Below are 20129 nucleotides of genomic sequence, written 5' to 3'. Positions count from 1 at the left end.
CTAATCAATTTACTTTATAATTATGTGGTAAAAATGAGAAAGTAAGCAATTTTTCAGTACTAGTATGCTTTGACACTTTTTGTATTTCTCTGTCTGATTTTGTAAGCAAGTAGTTTTTAAGTGAGGTGAAACTTGGGGAGTATGCAAGACAAATCAGACTCCTGAAAGGGGTACAGTAATCTGGAAAGGTTGAGAACCACTGCTTTATGGTATTGTGGCACATTTAATCAACATAATGAAAAAATTAGGTATGTCACATTTTTGCCTTTTGTCAGGGGGACTTTTACAGATATATAATGCCGTATTTCTGTGATACTCATCACCTCTTCCCAAATCAGATAAATGCTATATCAAAACTATGGATAGATAATCTAGAAGTATAGCTTAATGAAAAAAGCATAGTCCACAAAATAAAATGGTAGAGCATTGTGACTTAAAACATGTATATAAATGAAAAAAGAAAAGTTGGAATAATCCAATACATCAGAACTCCCAGTGTGCTTGAAGGATCAACAGTTTCATTAGTCAGCCAACTGTGAAAATGTCCTTCTAATTCTAGTTCTGTTAATGGAGTAAGCATATGGATTAATGCTAAAAGAAAAAAAATACAATTATTTTATTGCCAACTCTTAAACTTTTATCAAAAGAGTTAGAAAAAACTGAAATCAAATCAATGTTATGATTATTTTAGTGTTTAGGCTTGGCAAGATGGACACTGCCCAGGGCAGATGTCAAGTGACTATTCTCTAATGTTGAAAGATAATAGTCAAAGAAGGAGACCATGCAGTTGGGGCATTGGGAGGGGTCGTTCTGGGATCTAGGAAGGCTTACAAAACATGTGTGAAACCATGGTTGTGTGCAGCAGGGTTTTGTCTTTGGTGTAAGGGGTCTTGGCTCTTTCCCCGGAGGGTATCATAGATTCTAGGACTGGAAGGGACCTTGAGAGGTCATCGAGTCCAGTCCCCTGCCCACATGGCAGGACCAAATACTGTCTAGACCATCCCTGATAGACATTTATCTAACCTACTCTTAAATATCTCCAGAGATGGAGATTCCACAACCTCCCTAGGCAATTTATTCCAGTGTTTAACCACCCTGACAATTAGGAACTCTTTCCTAATGTCCAACCTAAACCTCCCTTGCTGCAGTTTAAGCCCATTGCTTCTTGTTCTATCCTTAGAGGCTAAGGTGAACAAGTTTTCTCCCTCCTCCTTATGACACCCTTTTAGATACCTGAAAACTGTTATCATGTCCCCTCTCAGTCTTCTCTTTTCCAAACTAAACAAACCCAATTCTTTCAGCCTTCCTTCATAGGTCATGTTCTCAAGACCTTTAATCATTCTTGTTGTTCTTCTCTGGACCCTCTCCCGTTTCTCCACATCTTTCTTGAAATGCGGTGCTCAGAACTGGACACAATACTCCAGCTGAGGCCTAACCAGAGCAGAGTAGAGCGGAAGAATGACTTCTCGTGTCTTGCTCACAACACACCTGTTAATACATCCCAGAATCATGTTTGCTTTTTTTGCAACAGCATCACACTGTTGACTCCTATTTAGCTTGTGGTCCACTATAACCCCTAGAGCCCGTTCTGCTGTAGTCCTTCCTAGACAGTCTCTTCCCATTCTGTATGTGTGAAACTGATTTTTCCTTCCTAAGTGGAGCACTTTGCATTTGTCTTTGTTAAACTTCATCCTGTTTACCTCAGACCATTTCTCCAATTTGTCCAGATCATTTTGAATTACGACCCTGTCCTCCAAAGCAGTTGCAATCCCTCCCAGTTTGGTATCATCCGCAAACTTAATAAGCGTACTTTCTATGCCAATATCTAAGTCGTTAATAAAGATTTTGAACAGAGCCAGTCCCAAAACAGACCCTTGCGGAACCCCACTTGTTATGCCTTTCCAGCAGGATTGGGAACCATTAATAACAACTCTCTGAGTACGGTTATCCAGCCAGTTATGCACCCACCTTATAGTAGCCCCATCTAAATTGTATTTGCCTAGTTTATCGATAAGAATATCATCCTAGTTCTAGAATATCGTCCTAGTTTCCATTTTTTATATGACTCCTTTTTATTTTTTAGAGCATGCAAGATCTCGTGGTTAAGCCAAGGCGATCTTTTGCCACATTTTCTATCTTTCCTATCCAGCGGAATAGCTTGCTTTTGGGCCCTTAATAGTGTCCCTTTGAAAAACTGCCAACTCTCCTCAGTTGTTTTCCCCCTCAGTCTTGATTCCCATGGGACCTTACCTATCAGCTCTCTGAGCTTACCAAAATCCGCCTTCCTGAAATCCATTGTCTCTATTTTGCTGTTCTCCCTTCTACCCTTCCTTAGAATTGCAAACTCTATGATTTCATGATCACTTTCACCCAAGCTGCCTTCTACTTTCAAATTCTCAACGAGTTCCTCCATATTTGTTAAAATCAAGTCTAGAACAGCTTCCCCCCAGTAGCTTTTTCAGCCTTCTGAAATAAAAAGTTGTCTGCAATGCAGTCCAAGAATTTGTTGGATAGTCTGTGCCCCACTGTGTTATTTTCCCAACGTATATTTGGATAGTTGAAGTCCCCCATCACCACCAAATCTTGGGCTTTGGATGATTTTGTTAGTTGTTTAAAAAAAGCCTCTTCCACCTGGTTACGTGGCCTGTAGTAGACTCCTAGCATGACATCACCCTTGTTTTTTACCCCTTTTAGCCTAACCCAGAGACTCTCAACATTTCCGTCTCCTATGTCCATCTCCACCTCAGTCCAAGTGTGTACATTTTTAATATATAAGGCAACACCTCCTCCCTTTTTCCCCTGTCTATCCTTCCTGAGCGAGCTATACCCCTCCATACCAACATTCTGTTTGACTTTCTAATTGCTTCTCTTTAGTGGATACCTACATTTTCTGGAGTATCCTTCATGTCCATTTTTCTTTCTTTAAAAGCCAACCTTGAAGATCCTGCTGGCCATCCCTGCTTTAAAGTCGCTTCTTTACCTTTCTGTACTTGAAGAACTAAGTCTTGAGTTAATAGAATGCTTCCACAATTTTAAATGGGTGGAGTTTGCACTCTCTTCTAAAAATTAGAAGGCATTCTGTGGCTGCCCCCACATGACATTGTGTAGTTACTTTAGGAGGGGTACTTTGAGCAGAGACTTTGAGGTTCCTGGTACTGTCCACCAGTAAGCATTGAGGAGGGCAGGTCAGGGTCTGCTCCAGGAAGAGTCCCTCCGCAGTACTGACCTTTTCTAATTGGGGTCATCAGTTCCGGCACCAGTGCCCAGGCGTTGAGACTGATGTCTGCTAGGATACTGACTACTTCATTCAGCAACAGAAGCACCAGGAAAATCTTGGCAGCAATGATGCTGGAGGCCTGTGCCGTGCCACAAGACAGTCTCTTGGTACTGGATTCACTGATGGTATCAGAGTGAAGCCGGCCGATACCAGTGTGGATCCTTAGGTCATGGCTATGGACTTAACTCAGAGTTGTGATGAGCTCTTGGTATGGGGCAGGGCTAGATCATCAGAGCATCCAGCACTTGCTTGACCTGTGCACTTTAGGGGTAAACCTAGCATATCATCCCTTGTAGTGGTATATCTTTGGAGAGAAGCTCTTGAACCTCAGCACCATCTGGCATAATACCACCATGATTGAGCCAGCAGAGATCCCTTCCTTTCCCATTGAGGCAGCCTGACCAATCTAGAAAACAGAGGAAAAAGCAGAGGAGAAGACCACTTCCTCCTCAGTTTTCTTCTTTGGCAGGTTCTTCAAGACAGTTGGGAAATCCATAGATGTCTGTTTGACTGTCTTGTCAAGGATAGTGTACCAGATCACAATGTACCAGTTTTCTCCCTCCCCATTTTTTCCCAATAGGTTATTTCACTTCCTGTATGCTTGGTCCCATCTTACTACAGACCAATGGGTCCGAAGTACTGTGGAACAGGACACACACTGCAGTTTGTCTGTCCCCCTCTTTTAATCCCCTTTCCCATCCGTCTTCAGGGACCACTCTCATGAGGATGTCCTTCTCCAAGAAGTGCAGTCTCTTCTCCATTTGGGAACTATAGAAGAGGTTCACCCTCTCCACCGAGTGAAGGGTTTCTGTTCATGTTACTATCTGATTCCAAAGAGAAAATGAGGTCTCAGACCCTTCCTAGACTTGCAACATTTGAATAAATATATAAAGTAAATAAGGTTTCACATCATCATTCTGGCCTCTGTCATCCCCTCCGAGGATCTGGGCAACTGCTACACTGCTCTTGACATGAAGGATGCATATTTTCATGTCGCTATTCATCAAAGCCATAGAAGATTCCTAAGAATTCTGGTCAGCAACACCCATTATCAGTTTATGGTCCTATCCTTCAGCGTGTCTGTCTGTCTGCAAAATGCATGGTGGCTGTAGCTGCATTCCTAATTAAAGCAGGGATGCAAATATTTCCATCCCTGGACGATTGGCTGATATGAGGTAGATAGCTATTACTTCAGTGAGAAGAGTGATGGAATTATGAGTGTTGGGAGCTGATCCTCCTTATCTATTTTTTTTGGATAAGTAAAAGAACTGATGATAATGTCTTCAGTTAATGCATAGTACTTGTACTACCAGTTGTTGTCAGATGCTACCGGTGTGGTGCTCTGCTTGCTCCTATGTTAATATCACTCGGCTGCGTGCGTGTGTTCCCTCTGTGTGCTGTCCCAGCTCTGCAGATAGCTGACACAGCAGACCCGACGAGAACCCCCAATAACCACAGAGTCTAGTAAGATGCAAAATCACGTAGAGTAGGTTTATTGCGACCTCGGACACAATTGCAGTTCCCTGTAGGTTTCTGAGCCTAACTCAGGGCATACTACGAGAAAGTGCCTCTTGGCAAGGACCCGGCTCAGTGGCGGGACTTTCCACTGCCCCTGTGGCCAGACAAAGACACCACCCCAGGGATACATTCTTATACACGGGTACAAACAAGTTACACATCACTCCTGACGTATTGAGATGCAACCCCTTCACGTAGCAAGGTACAACCTCCCTACGTAGTAAGGTGCCGCCTTTCACCTTGTACATGTTGGTTCGATCAAAATAACTCTATCCATCATTTTACCCTTTTGCCCCTGTCATTGGGATGGGTCGGCCTGTTCCATGTTATCTGTGGAATGTTCCCGTATGGTATGTCTTGGTACCATGTTTATACTTTAACTTTGCTAGGTGAATATATTTCTATGCAACATCAGCCCTTTTCCTGCCAGCTTCTGTGAGCAGGGCCTGCCTCTTGCTCACAGCTTAACTTTGCTTTATGTTAGCAAAGTCTTGACCATTACTTTAGTTCAGGCCTCAGGCCTCATACCGGGCCTCTGATACCAAGGTTTATATCTCAGGGCCTCCTCTTACTACACCAGTAAGATAAAAGTCATAACTTTTTTGCAGGTTTGTTGGTTCCTGTGGAAGATGAACATCCTACTCTTTTAATTCTTGGAGTACTGCTCACACTAAGGTATCTAATACCATTACTGCAGCAGCAAGTAAAGGATACCAGTCTGAAAGGCAGTTTTGGTGTAACACGAAAAGAAACAGAGATTTCACCTTCTCCAGATCAGCTTATACAGGTGAGAGTTGAATGGTAACTCTTTCAAAGTACTAATTGGCTTATGAGCCAGCAAACATCTTTGTAATGTACAGTATAATGTATTTCTCATATTTGTTAACTATTTTAGTTCTGAGTTGGGAGCCATTTACAGTTTATTTTTGTCAATATTATTCTATTATTTGATTATATGTTTGCCCAGTGACTGGCAAAATATAAATATACTTACAAAGCAAAGCACAATGGCAGTATTATGAATTAGTAGTCCTAATGAGCTAAGGACCATCACAAACCTTGCCACCTTCTGCTTCAAGTGCAAAGCACACTTATTTGACTTGCCTTCTCTAATACAGCAGTGTGTACCTTTTTTTAAAAATAAAAATCCTACCAAAACAAAACATATTGCACACACAATTTTCTCTGTGGGAAGAGGATGAGAGAAAACAAACCGCATGTGTCAGATGCTAGTCACGTCACTTAATGCACTACTGGAAGTTGCTTAGAACCTCTGGCTGCAAGAGTGGTGCAAGAGCCTATTTAGAAAAGGAGATAGTTATAAATATTTACTACTAAGGTTTCTTTGATTTATAGGTCTATGAACTGACTTTGCATTACACTCAGCACCAGGACCACAATGTTGTGACTGGAGCTTTAGAACTATTACAGCAACTTTTTAGAACACCACCGCCTGATCTTCTTCATGCCCTGACCACTTCAGGAGGCATTACACAGGTCAGTGTATCCAAAGACGAGTCTATCAGCAGAAGCCGCAGTGGAAGCATAGTGGAGCTTATAGGTAAGCAATATTTTTGGTGTTTTAGCTGAGAGATCAACACACATTGTAGGCTCTTTAAATTCCTTAGATGGCCAAAATGATAAAAAAAATAGTGTTAAAAACCTGTGTGTGGAAACTTAAGGCTTTTTCAGAAGCAGGTGTGCAGATTCTTTATGCATATAGAGAAAATTGGTAAAGATTGGCATTTGGGACAATGTTCTTAATATACATATCTTAGTACAGTCTTATGTTTTGTACTTTTCTCCTTTTGTTTAACCAAAAGTTGTAAGACCATCATTCTAATTGATAACTTTATGAGAAAATTAATACCCTTCTTACCAATCTTTTGACCAGGCTAATGTGATGCATGGAAAGCTGATCTAATCAGAAAGTACATTAACTATGGAAGTTCATTGCCAATTGTCTAGTTTACTATCAACAATAAGCACAAATTCTCAGTGTAACTATTAAGCTTGTCTATAATTGTTTCTTTAGGTTTTGATGCTCTTGTCTATGAGGTGCAAGTTCTTGTAAATAAAATATTGTCTTAACTCTTTAATTTCCTGAAATGAAAATTTAGTTCCCGATTGAATTTTTTAAAAAACTTCAATTTTATGGTGAACTCATTTTCTATATTAGAGGGAAGAATGAACATTCCAATCTCTCTGATTTACAAGTTTGCTGGTAATAGATGGTAATTCATTAGCCAGGCCCAAAAAAAAAAAAAAATACGACACTGCTATGACAAATTAATTGTATATTTTTAAAAGTAAAAAACTTCAGTTGAGTTTGTTTTTCCTGGAGTGCAAAGAAGTGTCAGAGTACAACGTTTTAGAGATACTCTACCTGACAAGGATTTGAAACCTTAAAGGAAACACATTTTCTGTTTAATTTCTAAACTTTATCTAATGGTTTTATGAGGCTATTAGAATTCCTTCTTAATTTCAGCAGCGCTGTTCTTTTCCCTGATTTGTTACTTTGTGATTTGCAGCTAGAGGGGGGTCTTCATGCAGCCCTTGTCTGTCAAGAAAACTAAAAGGTGACTATCTTCAGAATCACAATTGCTTAATCACATGCTTTTCTGATTTTTTCACTCGGTTTGTCTTGCTAAATTTTGATTTCTATTCACTAATGTGTTCCTCTTTGCAACTGGGATTGAAGAGCATAAATCTAATTTTTGTCAGAGTTTGACGTTACAACCAAGATATAGTGAAGTAATTCAAAAAGCAGAAATATTATTGCTATTTTTTTTCTTTGCTTTGCTGGCAGAATTATTCTGATCATTGTTGATGCAGCTTTCACTGAACAGGGCCCGGTTACCATTTTTTACAACAATATTTGACCTGGAATGAAACAAGCACAACAGTTAACAGATCATTAAATTGGAAAATTATGCTTTTTGATCTTTCTCACTGTTGCATTCCTTCACTAATGCATGTGTATGTCTTGCATGTTTTAAAATGCCACTTGTGCTCTGATCTGGTCTGTCTGTCCTGTGATGACTAACACTGCTCACTTATGACTATTACCTATCATTTTGATTTTTTTTCTCCACCACTGGAGGTTTATGTTGAAATCTTAGTTTGAACTATCACCCTTAGACATTCTGTGCACAGTTTGACCATAATAACGTACTTCATGTTCAGTCATACTCATGTAGTTTTCTAAAGAAGCTTGACCGCAGTAATGGAGCCATTATAAACCCCACCCTATGTCAGGATTCACTAGTTCTGACTCCTGCTGTGCCACTGCAAAATCCCATTGGCTTCTGTGGTACTCTGTGTGGGAACAGAGGTCTGTGCTAGCGAATTCCAGTATAGGATTTGGGGTAGAGAAGGAGGAATAAGGGAGAAAAATACCTTTCCTGGGATAAACAGTTTAGAAGTAGAACGGGGATTCAACAAGCATGTGTTGCCACTACAGCAATTAGGGCCACTACAGCACCTAATTTACACTGTTTCAAATATGCTCTTTTTCCCCCTCTAATTGGTTATTTTTTGTGTGTGAAAATAAAAAATAAACTATTCTTGACCTCAGTGTGATAAGAAAGTAGCTTAATGTGATAAACTGTGATGTTGCTGAATGGGATGGATGCTTGGGAGCTACAGTAATAGGTCTGTATAAGACTCTTTTTAGGAAAGATAAAGGAAGAGATGGTACACCTCTACCCCGATATAACGCGACCCGATATAACATGAATTCGAATATAACGCGGTAAAGCAGTGCTCCGAGGGGGCGGGGCTGCGCACTCCGGCGGATCAAAGCAAGTTCGATATAACGCAGTTTTACCTATAACGCAGTAAGATTTTTTGGCTCCCGAGGACAGCGTTATATCGGGGTAGAGGTGTATTGAGAAAGTAGAATCTATTTCTATATGAATCTGGAAGCCAGCTTACTATGCAACAAAATAAGTGAACACCACGTTACACTATATACTAAGAAAGGTGTAATCTTTGTTTTTCATGTTTGGTTTAAATATTTTGAATATAGCATTAGGTCTTCAGTAAAATAAGTTTATATTTTACTAATAATGATTATAGATTAAACAGTCCTTAAATTAAAAAACATTAAACTGTCTACAGTTAATGAATATAAACTTCATTTGATAAAATACGTTTTGCACATCTTGAGTCATTGCTTAATGTCATGGTCCTGCCTGTTAGATGTTCATGAAATGAGAGCTGATATTATAATTTACATGTAGCTGCATGTAGCAGACTTTGAGGTCAGAAGGGACCATCGTGATCATCTAGTCTGGGGCCTGCAATGTGCAGGACATCAGAACCTCACCCACCCACTCCTGAAATAGACCCCTGACCTCTGGCTGAGTTACTAAAGTCCTCAAATCATGCTTAAAGACTTCAATTTATAGAGATTTCACCATTTACTCTAGTTTAAACCTGCAAGTGACCCATGCCCCATACTGCAGAGGAAGGGAACCCCCCCCCCCCCCCCCCGTGTCTCTGCCAGTCTGTCCTGGGGGAAAATTCCTTCCTGACCCCAGATATGACCCTGAGCATATGGGCAAGACCCACCAGGCAGGTACCTGGGAAAGAATTCTCTGTAGTAAGTCTCAGATTTCCCCATCTAGTGTCCCAACTCCAGCCATTGGGAAATTTTGCTACTGGCAGTTGCCAATGGGTCACATGCCATTGTAGGCAGTCCCATCACACCTTCCCCTCCATAAGCTTATCAAGCTCATTCTTGAAGCCAATTAGGTTTTTTGCCCCCACTGTTTTCCTTGGAAGGCTATTCCAGAACTTCACTCCTCTGACGGTTAGAAACTTTCTCCTAATTTTGAGCCTAAACTTTTTGATGGTCATTTGTTCTTGTGTCCACCTTGAGGCTTAACTTAAATAACTCCTCTCCCTCCCTGTTGTTTATCCCTCTGATGTGTTTATAGAGAGCAATAATATCTCCCTTCAGCCTTCTTTTGGTTAGGCTAAACAAGCCAAGGCTTGAACTACGGTTATTGTAGTATCCTAACTGAATTTCTTTACTTGTGCATGTTTTAATTCCATACTTCATGTTTATTCCTGTAGTCTTCGGTATAGATGATCAGAATATTCAGTCTAATTATCACAGTTCTTACCATGAATTTCAAAGATGATATTCCCTTTTAGAGAAGACTTTAAAAATTAGCAGAAGTAGCTAGTTGAATTGAAGTGGATTTCTAATTTTGCAGTTTACTGGCATACAGAGCATTGGGGTTCTGCTCTTTTTGCTAAGATTGAGGCTATTGGACTTTTAATATGCTCCCCAGGGGTCAGTGGGTGGAGAGGTGAGGAAAGGGAGGGAGAAACACAGCAGCATTTGATTCCACCCCCAGCACTCTGTAATATCCTGTACTTACCCTGAAGCAACAGCACCAAGAATCTGTGGTTTTAGTTTAGGCTTTGGTTTATGTTTGGGCCATATTTTGAAGGCTGTCTTGTCAACCATAAGAATGAAAGGCTACATATTTTCTAAATGAATGCTTACATTTTGGACCACAACTGTATGGAATCTTAAAAACAAAAGAGCAATTATCTGGTCGTTTGCATGGCCACATAATGATATTCTACAAAGGGGCCTGAACAGAGCTAAAGTTGACATCAGCTTTCATTCATAACCTACTTTGCAATTAATCTTAAAGGTTACCTGCTTGGGAAACGAAAAACTGTCCTTTTTAGTTTCTTTAAAATGTCTAAATGCATGAAAGATTGGAAAATGAAATATCGTCTTCCCTTGTTTTGGTGGAGGAAATCCTAGTAGGAGTTTTCTCATCCTTTCATGGGTATAGGTGTATGCATGTATGATTTATTGCTGATAGTGTGACTGGCCTGTACACAAAGTACAGTGTCTGCCTGGAGGACCTTGAAAATCCAGAATATGTGGATTATAAAAAATGTGAGGAAGCTTGGAGCAGTGGGCAAATTAGTAGCATATTACTTGTAGTATCAGAGAAGTAGTGGCTTTTAGGAAGGATTTGAATGAGGAGAAAGTATTGAATCTTTCAAGGAAAGTGTTTATTTTCCAGGTGTGTCCAGGTTTGAATTAAATAGGTGTTACAATTTGGGATTTTAAAATTTTTTTTCCAGAAAAACCCACTCTCTTGGTAGTTCGGTCTTCACTTTATCAGTTTTGATGTCATCCCAGTATTCCATTTTTTGCTAGAGGAGTGGAGAATTCAAGACTTGACACTTCAAATGTAAAAACCAAGACAAAAATTGCCGTTGCTTTATGCATCAAGGACAAATAAGGGCAAAACCCCACTTCTTTTCCCTTTGCTGGTCACCTTTAATGATGGTGACCGGCAAACCCCCCCTGGAAAAATCATGGAGCAGGTCCTCAAGGAATCAATTCTGAAGCACTTAGATGAGAGAAAAGTGATCAGGAACACTCAGCATGGATTCACCAAGGGCAAGTCATGCCTGACTAACCTAATTGCCTTCTATGATGAGATAACTGGCTCTGTGGATGAGGGGAAAGCAGTGGACATGTTATTCCTTGACTTCAGCAAAGCTTTTGATACCATCTCCCACAGTATTCTTGCTGGCAAGTTAAAGAAGTATGGGCTGGATGAATGGACTATAAGGTGGATAGAAAGCTGGCTAGATCATCGGGCTCAACGGGTAGTGCTCAATGGCTCCATGTCTAGTTGACAGCCGGTATCAAGCGGAGTGCCCCAAGGGTCGGTCCTGGGGCCGGTTTTGTTCAATATCTTCATTGATGATCTGAAGGATGGCATGGACTGCACCCTCAGTAAGTTTGCCGATGACACTAAACTGGGAGGAGTGGTAAAAACGCTGGAGGGTAGGGCTAGGATATAGAGAGACCTAGACAAATTAGAGGATTGGGCCAAAAGAAATCTGATGAGGTTCAACAAGGACAAGTGCAGAGTCCTGCACTTAGGACGGAAGAATCCCATGCACTGCTACAGACTAGGGACCAAATGGCTAGGCAGCAGTTCTGCAGAAAAGGACCTAGGGGTTACAGTGGACGAGAAGCTGGATATGAGTCAACAGTGTGCCCTTGTTGCCAAGAAGGCTAACTGCATTTTAGGCCGTATAAGAGAAGAATGAGGGGGGATTTGATAGCTGCTTCCAACTACCTGAAAGGGGGTTCCAAAGAGGATGGATCTAGCCTGTTCTGAGTGGTACCAGATGACAGAACAAAGATTAATGGGCCCAAGTTGCAGTGGGGGATGTTTAGGTTGGATATTAGGAAAAACTTTTTCACTAGGAGGGTGGTGAAGCACTGGAATGGGTTACCTAGGGAGGTGGTGGAATCTCCTTCCTTAAAGGTTTTTAAGGTCAGGCTTGACAAAGCCCTGGCTGGGATGATTTAGTTGGGGATTGGTCCTGCTTTGAGCAGGGGGTAGGACTAGATCAGGGGTCGGCAACCTACGGCACGCGTGCCAAAGGTGGCACGCGTGCCGATTTTTGATGGCGCGTGGCGGCGGGCTCAGCCTGCTGCTGCTCTGGGGTTCCCGCTGCTGGCCCCTTGCCAGCTGGGTCCTGCTGCTGGTCCTACTCAGCGCCCGCTGCTGGACTGGGTGAAGGAACCCCAGGCTGGCAGCGGGCTAAGACCCCGGCTGGCAGGAGCCAGCGGCCGAAACCCTAGAGCGGCGGCGGGCTGAGCCGCTCAGTCGCTGCTCTGGGGTTTCTGCTGCTAGCGCCTTGCTAGCCGGGGTCCCCGCCGCAGCCCCACTCACCTTGCTTCCGGTTGGAGTTCCAGGGCAGGCACCCTGCCAGACAGGGTCCAGGCCTCCGGCCCTGCTCAGCCCTACCAGCCCCCAGCTCCACTCACCTCAGCTGCCGATCTGGGGTTCCAGCCGCTGACGACCTGCCAGCCAGGGTCTGGATCTCCTGCCTTGCTCAGCCTGCTTTCCGGCCTGGAGTCCCAGCAGGCCACCCTGGGCTCTGCTTCTGACCTTGGATCAGTGCTCTGCAGCCTCCATGCCGTGGCCCACTGTCCCCAGCCTGGGACAGTGAGGGTTGCACACGAGGCAAGAGGGGGTGCAGCTCAGCACCCCCATCTTAAAATTGCTTATATCAGGCCACGCTGCGTTTTGACCTTGTGCCTGCCTTCTATCGCCATTTTTTTCTCCACTGAGAGTTGAAGGGAACATTTGACAAAATGTCAGCTCCTAAGAAAGCGAAGCTAGGTGTCCGATCATTTCAGCGTGCTTGGACAGACACATTTGGATTTATTGAAAAGGACCGTGCTATTTGTGCTTTCTGTTATGCAAGTGTTGTTTGTCGCACATCAAGTGTTCGACATTTTGAAACAAAGCACGAGAAAACCTTTCTTGACGAAGCAGACAAGACTGAATCCATCAAAAAGGCAGTAGCAGCGTATGAGAAGCAAAGCATTGTTTTTAAAAGCTTAAGTGTAAGTAAAAATCAAGCTACAGAAGGAAGTTACAAGATTGCACAGTGCGTTGCAAAAAAACGGAAAGCCATTTACAGATGGGGAATATATAAAATAAGTTTTTCTCAGCGGTTCAGAGATTTTGTTCAATGATTTGCCAAATAAAGATACAATCATATCTAGAATAAAAGAACTGCCCATCTCTGCCAGAACAGTTGAGAGACGCATAAGTGAAATGGCAGAAAACATTAAGGGAATGTGGACGACTGCATTGAAAGACACAGCAGTGTTTAGTATTGCAGTTGATGAGACCGTGGATATAAACAACGTTCCACCTTTGGCAGTTGTTGCAAGATATTGTGCTTCCGATGAAATCCAAGAGGAACTTTGTTGCCTAAAACCCCTGCATGGCACAACAAAGGGGGAAGATATACTGGAAAGTTTTGTAAACCATTTTGAAGAACGAGGAGTTGACATCAGAAAAATATTTTGTGTGACAACAGATGGTGCTCCTGCTATGGTCAGAAAACAGAAGGTTGAAGACTGAAGATCAGATTGGCCATCCGACAGTCAAATTTCACTGTATCATCCATCAAGAAAACCTGTGTGCTAAAATTTCTAATTCAGAGCTTAATAATGTGATGAATACAGTGGTGCGAATTGTGAATTTCCTTGTTGCTCGATCTGCTTTGACTCACAGACAAATTCAAGCACTGCTAGAAGAGATGGACAGTGCTTATAACGACATCCCACTTCACAGCAACATTCGGTGGCTAAGTCGTGGCAAGGTTTTGTTGCGCTTTGTAAACTGTTTTGATGCAATCAAGGCCTGTTTGTCGGAAAAAGAACAAAACTACCCTGAACTGGATGATGACAAATGGCTATGTAAGCTCGTGTTTCTAACTGATATCACCGCTCACCTAAATGAACTCAACCTCTGTCTCCAGGGTGCAGGGCAAACAGGTCTGGATCTTTATGAAGCCTGGAAAGCATTTGTTGTGAAACTAGCAGTTTTTTCCAGGGATATTCAAACTTCTACTTTCCACTACTTCCAACTCATATAAGAGCTATCGACACGTTGCACTGTCAGCGTTGCTGAGATTTGAAAGTACATGCAAGAACTGGAATCAGAATTTTCTGACAGATTTCAAGATTTCCAGAGATTTGGCCCAATGCTTTCTTTTCTAATTAAACCTGAAAAGTTCAACGAAAGCGACTTGGATTTGTCTGTATTTCAGTGGATGGGTGTTGAAGATTTCGAAATGCAACTCATTCAGTTAAAAAGCTCAGAATTGTGGACACCAAAGTTTGTGGAGCTGCGGAGCTCACTTGAAGCTACCGAGAGAGATCATGGGGCCTCTATTTTGACCTGCTGGACGTCCCTGCCAGTGAAATGTAACTGTTTGAAGAAAATTGCGTTTGCAATGCTTTCAGCATTTGGATCCACATACCTGTGTGAACAGGTATTTTCACACATGAAATCTGTCCTCTGTCCCTCTCGGAGCCGGTTAACAACTGATCACTCAGAAGCCTGTGTGCAGCTTAAAGTATCCAAATACGTGCCAGACGCTGGAAAACTCAGCAAGGAAAAGCAAGGGCAAGGATCACACTAAACTGATAAGATCTGCATTTTAATTTAATTTTAAATAAAGCTTCTGAAACATTTTGAAAACCTTATTTACTTTACATATAACAGTAGTTTGGTTATATAATATATAGACTTATAGAGAGACCTTCTAAAAAACGTTAAAATGTATTACTAGCACGCGAAGCCTTAAATTAGAGTGTATAAATGAAGACTCCGCACACCACTTCTGAAAGGTTGCCGACCCCTGGACTAGATGACCACCTGAGGTCCCTTCCAACCCTGATATTCTATGATTCAGTGATCACATACTGAGTCTTCTGTGCTTGAGGTTCAGAACACAGTATGACCTTAAGTATACTCAGCCATTTTCAGCATGATTAATTATTTAAAAAATATGTTCTCATGCGTTTATAGTGCAAAAAAGAGAAGCCTAAACATTTGTTGCAGAATAGATTTTTAGTTGCATTATTTTCCGGAATACTGTGGAGTTGCACAATTCCAAATGTCACAACTACATTTTTCCTTATCTGTAGACTTGGGTACTCTAAAACTTATGGTGCTGTGGATAAACACAATTCTGCAACTCTATATTATCAGAGCTGTGTTTCATTTTTTTTTTCCACATGAAAAATACAAAACCAAGAATATTAAATGCAGATGTCTGTGTTAATGTAGCCTTGTGGTTGCATCATAAAAGAAAACAAAATTGGAAATGCAAAACAGAATTCTCTGCCACATATTTTGGATTACTGGTTAGTCTTTCTAAATATGTAGTTTAGTAGTATGTGTCACATAAGCTGCTAATACTATTATCATAATATTAACTCTTTTGTTTCCTGGGTCTTTTAAAATGTATTATCTTATTGCATTAGGTGAGGGGTTGCATCTTTATGTAACCCATACACATTTAAAAAGAAAAGAAAGTATTATAGCCCTGGCTGAGTACCCCATTATGGGATTTATTAGGCTGCTGTATTGGACTCAAACTTTGCATCCCCCACATGCTTTTGAATTTACTGAGTGTGAGCAGCATCCGGACATGGACTTGCTCTGGCCTTTCAGGCTTACTCCTGGGGTGCAGACTGGTGCAATGTTGGTACCTTCTCGGGATGTGAAGCCTTGCAGCTGATCCCAAGACCAATGTGGACCTCCCAAGTCTCACCAGTAGCTCATGCATGCCTTCTCCAGAGCTCCATCCTCGTGGATACTCTGGTTTACTGTTTCACCTTTTGGGGATTTTGTGACAATTAAACCAGTAACACACAGAGTTTGTAAAGGCACTTCTAAACCACACACACTTTACTTCTTGGCCAGGTCTATACTTTGAGTGCTTTGCTAGTATATCTATATTGCTGGCAAAAGGCTCCTAGTGTGGATGCAGGTTGTACCAGCAAAACTGTGCTTTTACTGGAATAACTGCATCTACGTGAGGGGCTTTTGGGGACACAGCTGTCAGTCAGGGATCACACTTCTTTACACCCCTGACTGACAGAGCTATGCTGGCAAAAGTCTGTAGTGTAGACCTGGCCATAAACAAAGCACACAAGATATTCAGATCTATGGAAAAATATCAAACACTTGCATGTGAGACCCTCCTCAGTTTTCTCACCCCTTCTGAGAGCTCTTTGAGTCTTAATCAGCATCTTCCAGCGAGTCCAGAATTCTTCTGCAGCCCTTCTACTCTGCCAAGTCTTGTCTTCTAGTTTTGATATGCTGCCTCCTTGTTAGAGAGTTTCCCTTTTAACAGCAGATTCCAGTACTCTTCCTGTCCTTTCCTTGGAATATTTTCACTCTGTAATTCTTTATGGACTGTGGTCTCCAACCCTCAGTCTTTGTTACTGGGGATAGGAGACATTTGCAAGCCAAACATTTTTGGCTGGTAGAATCTAATACCCTGATAAGGGAAGGTTATTGCAATGCTGATGGTCCTTAATGTCTGCTCTGTTCAGGGGAGACACCCAGACCTTCTCCCTTTAAACAAGAGGATTGATGCAAGGATACAGTGAAAGCTATGAGTAAGGGTATAAGCATACAGAGAATTCATAAAAGATTGGAATTCATAAGTTCACATAAACAGATTCCTAGACTGTCACACACAGCAATCAGCCTTCATTGTCCATTTGTCATTGTCCACTTCTCCCCGACTACCTAGTAAAATGCTGTCTGCTCTTTCTCTTAGTTATTCATTTTCCCCATATCCATTATTTTATAATAACCTGGATATTTTTTCAGTGTAAGGATAGATAATTTACTTCAAAGAGGGTAGACATTTTACATCTGACTTTTTTCATGTATGCAGTGTTGTAGCCATGTTGGTCTCAGGATATTAAACAAGGTGAGTGAGATAATATCTTTTATTGGACCAACTTCTGCTGGTGAGACACAAGCTTTTGAACTTAAACGGACCTCTTTTTCAGGGCTGGAAAATGTACTCAAGAGTGTTACAGCTAAATACAAGGTGGAACAAATTGTTATCTTTGTTCCAGCTTGTATTTAGCTGTGATACTCTAGAGTACATTTCCCAGCCCTGAAGAAGAGCTTTGTGTAGCTTGGAAGCTTGTCTCTCTCACCATCAGAAATTGGTCCAATAAAAGATATTACCTCACTTACTTACCTTCTCTCTTTTTTTTAAAAAGAATTGAGACTGTTTCCAGAGTGTAGGATAGCATTTTTAGCAAACTTAAAAATATTATTGCTGCATCATTTATCAGGTAAAGTACTTTTAGGAGAAGAAGAAGGCTTGGAGGATGACCCTGAAACACGGTCAGAAGTCAGCACTGCAACTTTTGCAGGTAGGACTGCATTCTTTTTAACACAGAGTTTTTAGTGTAATTTCTGTGTTTCTGTAAGCTGTTCAGTAAGTCCACCTTGAATAGTAAATAAGTGTCTGTCCATAAAATATGATTGACTAAAAATGGAATAGCCCAAGGCTATATACAGTTATATTTTACCATCTCCTTTACCTTTACCATTTATCCTTTGTTCGTTTACGAAGTGTGGAGATTGTTAAAAGTCTAATTCAACTGTGATTATGGAATTTGCTTAGTTGAGGATTAAAGGGGAAACAGCATAAATGCTGTTGAATGCGGCATCATGTATTTAAAAGAATCATTATTTAAAAACTTAACTTAAAGGGATAAAAATTAATTTAAAATCTAGAAAGAGTTGAAAGTAGTTTTAAGTACTACACCTGTTCCTGAGTAGTCCTACCAATCTTTCTCTTTACAATTATATTTTCCTATTTTAAAAAAAATGTTTCTATTCATTATTGCTATGTTGAAAGACCTGAAAACAGAGGGAAAAGACTGCCTATACACAACGTGCTGTCAAATGCACTAAGTAAACAAATTTAAATCTATAGAATTTTTTTCTAATCTTTTTGTCATAGTAATCTTGGTGTTTCTTGTGACAGTAAGTAAATAAACTTTCACAAAGTGTTTTTCTTATCACACAATTTCCCTTTAAAATATCTGCCTACCTTCTCATCTCCCTCATTCTAGTCGCTTGCAGCTGTTTCTTGCTGTTATTTTAAAATGATGTTTTTAAAGTGCTGTTAGCAATCATAGTAACAGAAGACGATCAAATAATAATTTTTTAAAGTAGAAGATGCATACTATTTAGAAACATAGCTCCCTCAGACTCGTATCCAAATTTGCATACATTTTCTTTATTGAACTTTAAAACCCTGCTTCTGGCATCTTAACCCATAATTAAAAAAGATGGTTCTTGTACTGCTGTATTCAAATCCAAAAGGACTAAATATGGGCCTTAAGGTGCTGGTTACAGCCTTTATAGAAGAAGCAATGAAAAGTTGAAAAGGCTATACTATACCTAAATGGCTTACAGGCATTTACCTCCCTAGCAATATTTTATTGCTTCATTCACTGCTCCCTTCTAAGCTTAATCCAGTGTTATATCAGGGGTGCAAAGCTGAATTTGATTATTTTATTTTCCTTTAGTGTTTAAATCTTTTCCTTAAAGTGTATACAGATAATATTTTCTTGATAGATGACTTTGGATCACTAATTTCTTTTTGTTTAAGCCTCTATGAAGAATGAGATAACCAGTGAATTAGCTTCTTCATCAGGCGTATCAACAGCTGGATCAATAGTAAGTTCTGCAGCTGATCCCACAGGACATGACATCATCACTGAGCAGCCACGTTCACAACATACTTTGCAATCAGACTCTGTAGACCTGACCAGTTGTGATTTGGCCAGCACAACTACTGAAGGGGAAGAGGATGACATGCTTAGTCGGAGCTCCAGCCAGATCAGCACTGTCCAGTCAGACCCCACTATGGACTTGAATGATGGCACGCAGGCTTCTTCACCAGTTAGTGATAGCTCTCAGACTACCACAGAAGGTCCAGATTCAGCTGTGACCCCTTCGGACAGTTCTGAAATTGTAAGTGTGCAATGGGCAGAGCGGGTATCCCAGTCTTCTACTGAGGGGCCCGACATATCTCAGAGCTCCTCCACGGAGGGCCCAGACTTGGACACATCTACTTATTCATCTTCTACTTTCCCGTCCTCAGCTAGTTACACTGAAAAGGTCAGCAGCTCATAGCTTTAACTGAGAGCTTGACCTCATTTTAACACTTTCACTGCAGCTTTAAAAAATGAATTTCTGTTTATAAACATTAGTTTGAACACAAGGCTTTAAACTTGACCTCTATGTATTAAACACACTATAAAATTACTCTTTTCACTGAAAGAATGAAAATATTAATGGGTTTTCATGAAAAAATTTCTGAATATTACATGCTTCTGTTTTAATAGCACGTTAGCCCTTAAAGCTAACTAAATTGTAAACCTTCAGTTTAAAAGGGCTAGTGAAAGTGTTAAAGGGTAAACCTTCCATTTGGAATAATAGATAAATACCCCTCAAGTCTGAGTGTTTCAACCTCATGCTTTCATGTTGCATATTCTGTGGCTTATTGCCTGTGCTTTCTCACTTGGAAATTAAGTTTTACTACCTCTTGTTATACCCTCTTGGAATGTCTGTTATATTGTTTGAACATTGCGTAACTTTATATGTACCACACATTGATGCTTTTATGCTTACTTCAAGCATTTATTCAGTAGTGTACTCTACAGATATTTACAGATATTTCAGTATGCCCATCTCTTTTCAGTGAAGATGTCATGTAGTTGAAAAAGGACAATTCAACAGATAATAATGCTTTTTTTGTTTGTTTTGTTTTGTTTTTAAAAAAGCTTTTTTAAGGGATTTGGCAAATGACACAATCAAATGCAGATATGTAGCATATCAACCCTCAATTCAGGCTTCCAAATGTGCTTGACCTAAAAACCGCTCTGTGAACTCATTGAAGATGAGTTGGGAAGAAT

General features: G+C 40.8%; 1 protein-coding gene across 2 annotated transcripts in view; it reads left to right on the top strand.

Moving 5' to 3' along the window:
* Positions 1-20129, top strand: part of HTT (huntingtin) — a 193729-nt gene that overhangs the window by 27428 nt on the left and 146172 nt on the right. The window contains exons 8-12 of one of the 2 annotated variants that reach the window (XM_024214918.3): positions 5404-5582; positions 6152-6356; positions 7327-7374; positions 17490-17570; positions 18821-19185. In XM_024214918.3, coding sequence (XP_024070686.2) covers positions 5404-5582; positions 6152-6356; positions 7327-7374; positions 17490-17570; positions 18821-19185 — 878 coding nt within the window. The remainder of the gene's footprint in view (positions 1-5403; positions 5583-6151; positions 6357-7326; positions 7375-17489; positions 17571-18820; positions 19186-20129) is intronic. The other variant, XM_024214917.3, reaches the window with a different exon arrangement.

Source organism: Terrapene carolina, unplaced genomic scaffold (assembly GCF_002925995.2).
Source record: "Terrapene carolina triunguis isolate 2854851 unplaced genomic scaffold, T_m_triunguis-2.0 Scaffold66, whole genome shotgun sequence".
Lineage (NCBI taxonomy): Eukaryota > Metazoa > Chordata > Testudines > Emydidae > Terrapene > Terrapene triunguis.
The sequence above is the reverse complement of the archived record's forward strand: the minus strand, read 5'-3'. Positions and strand labels throughout refer to the sequence as shown.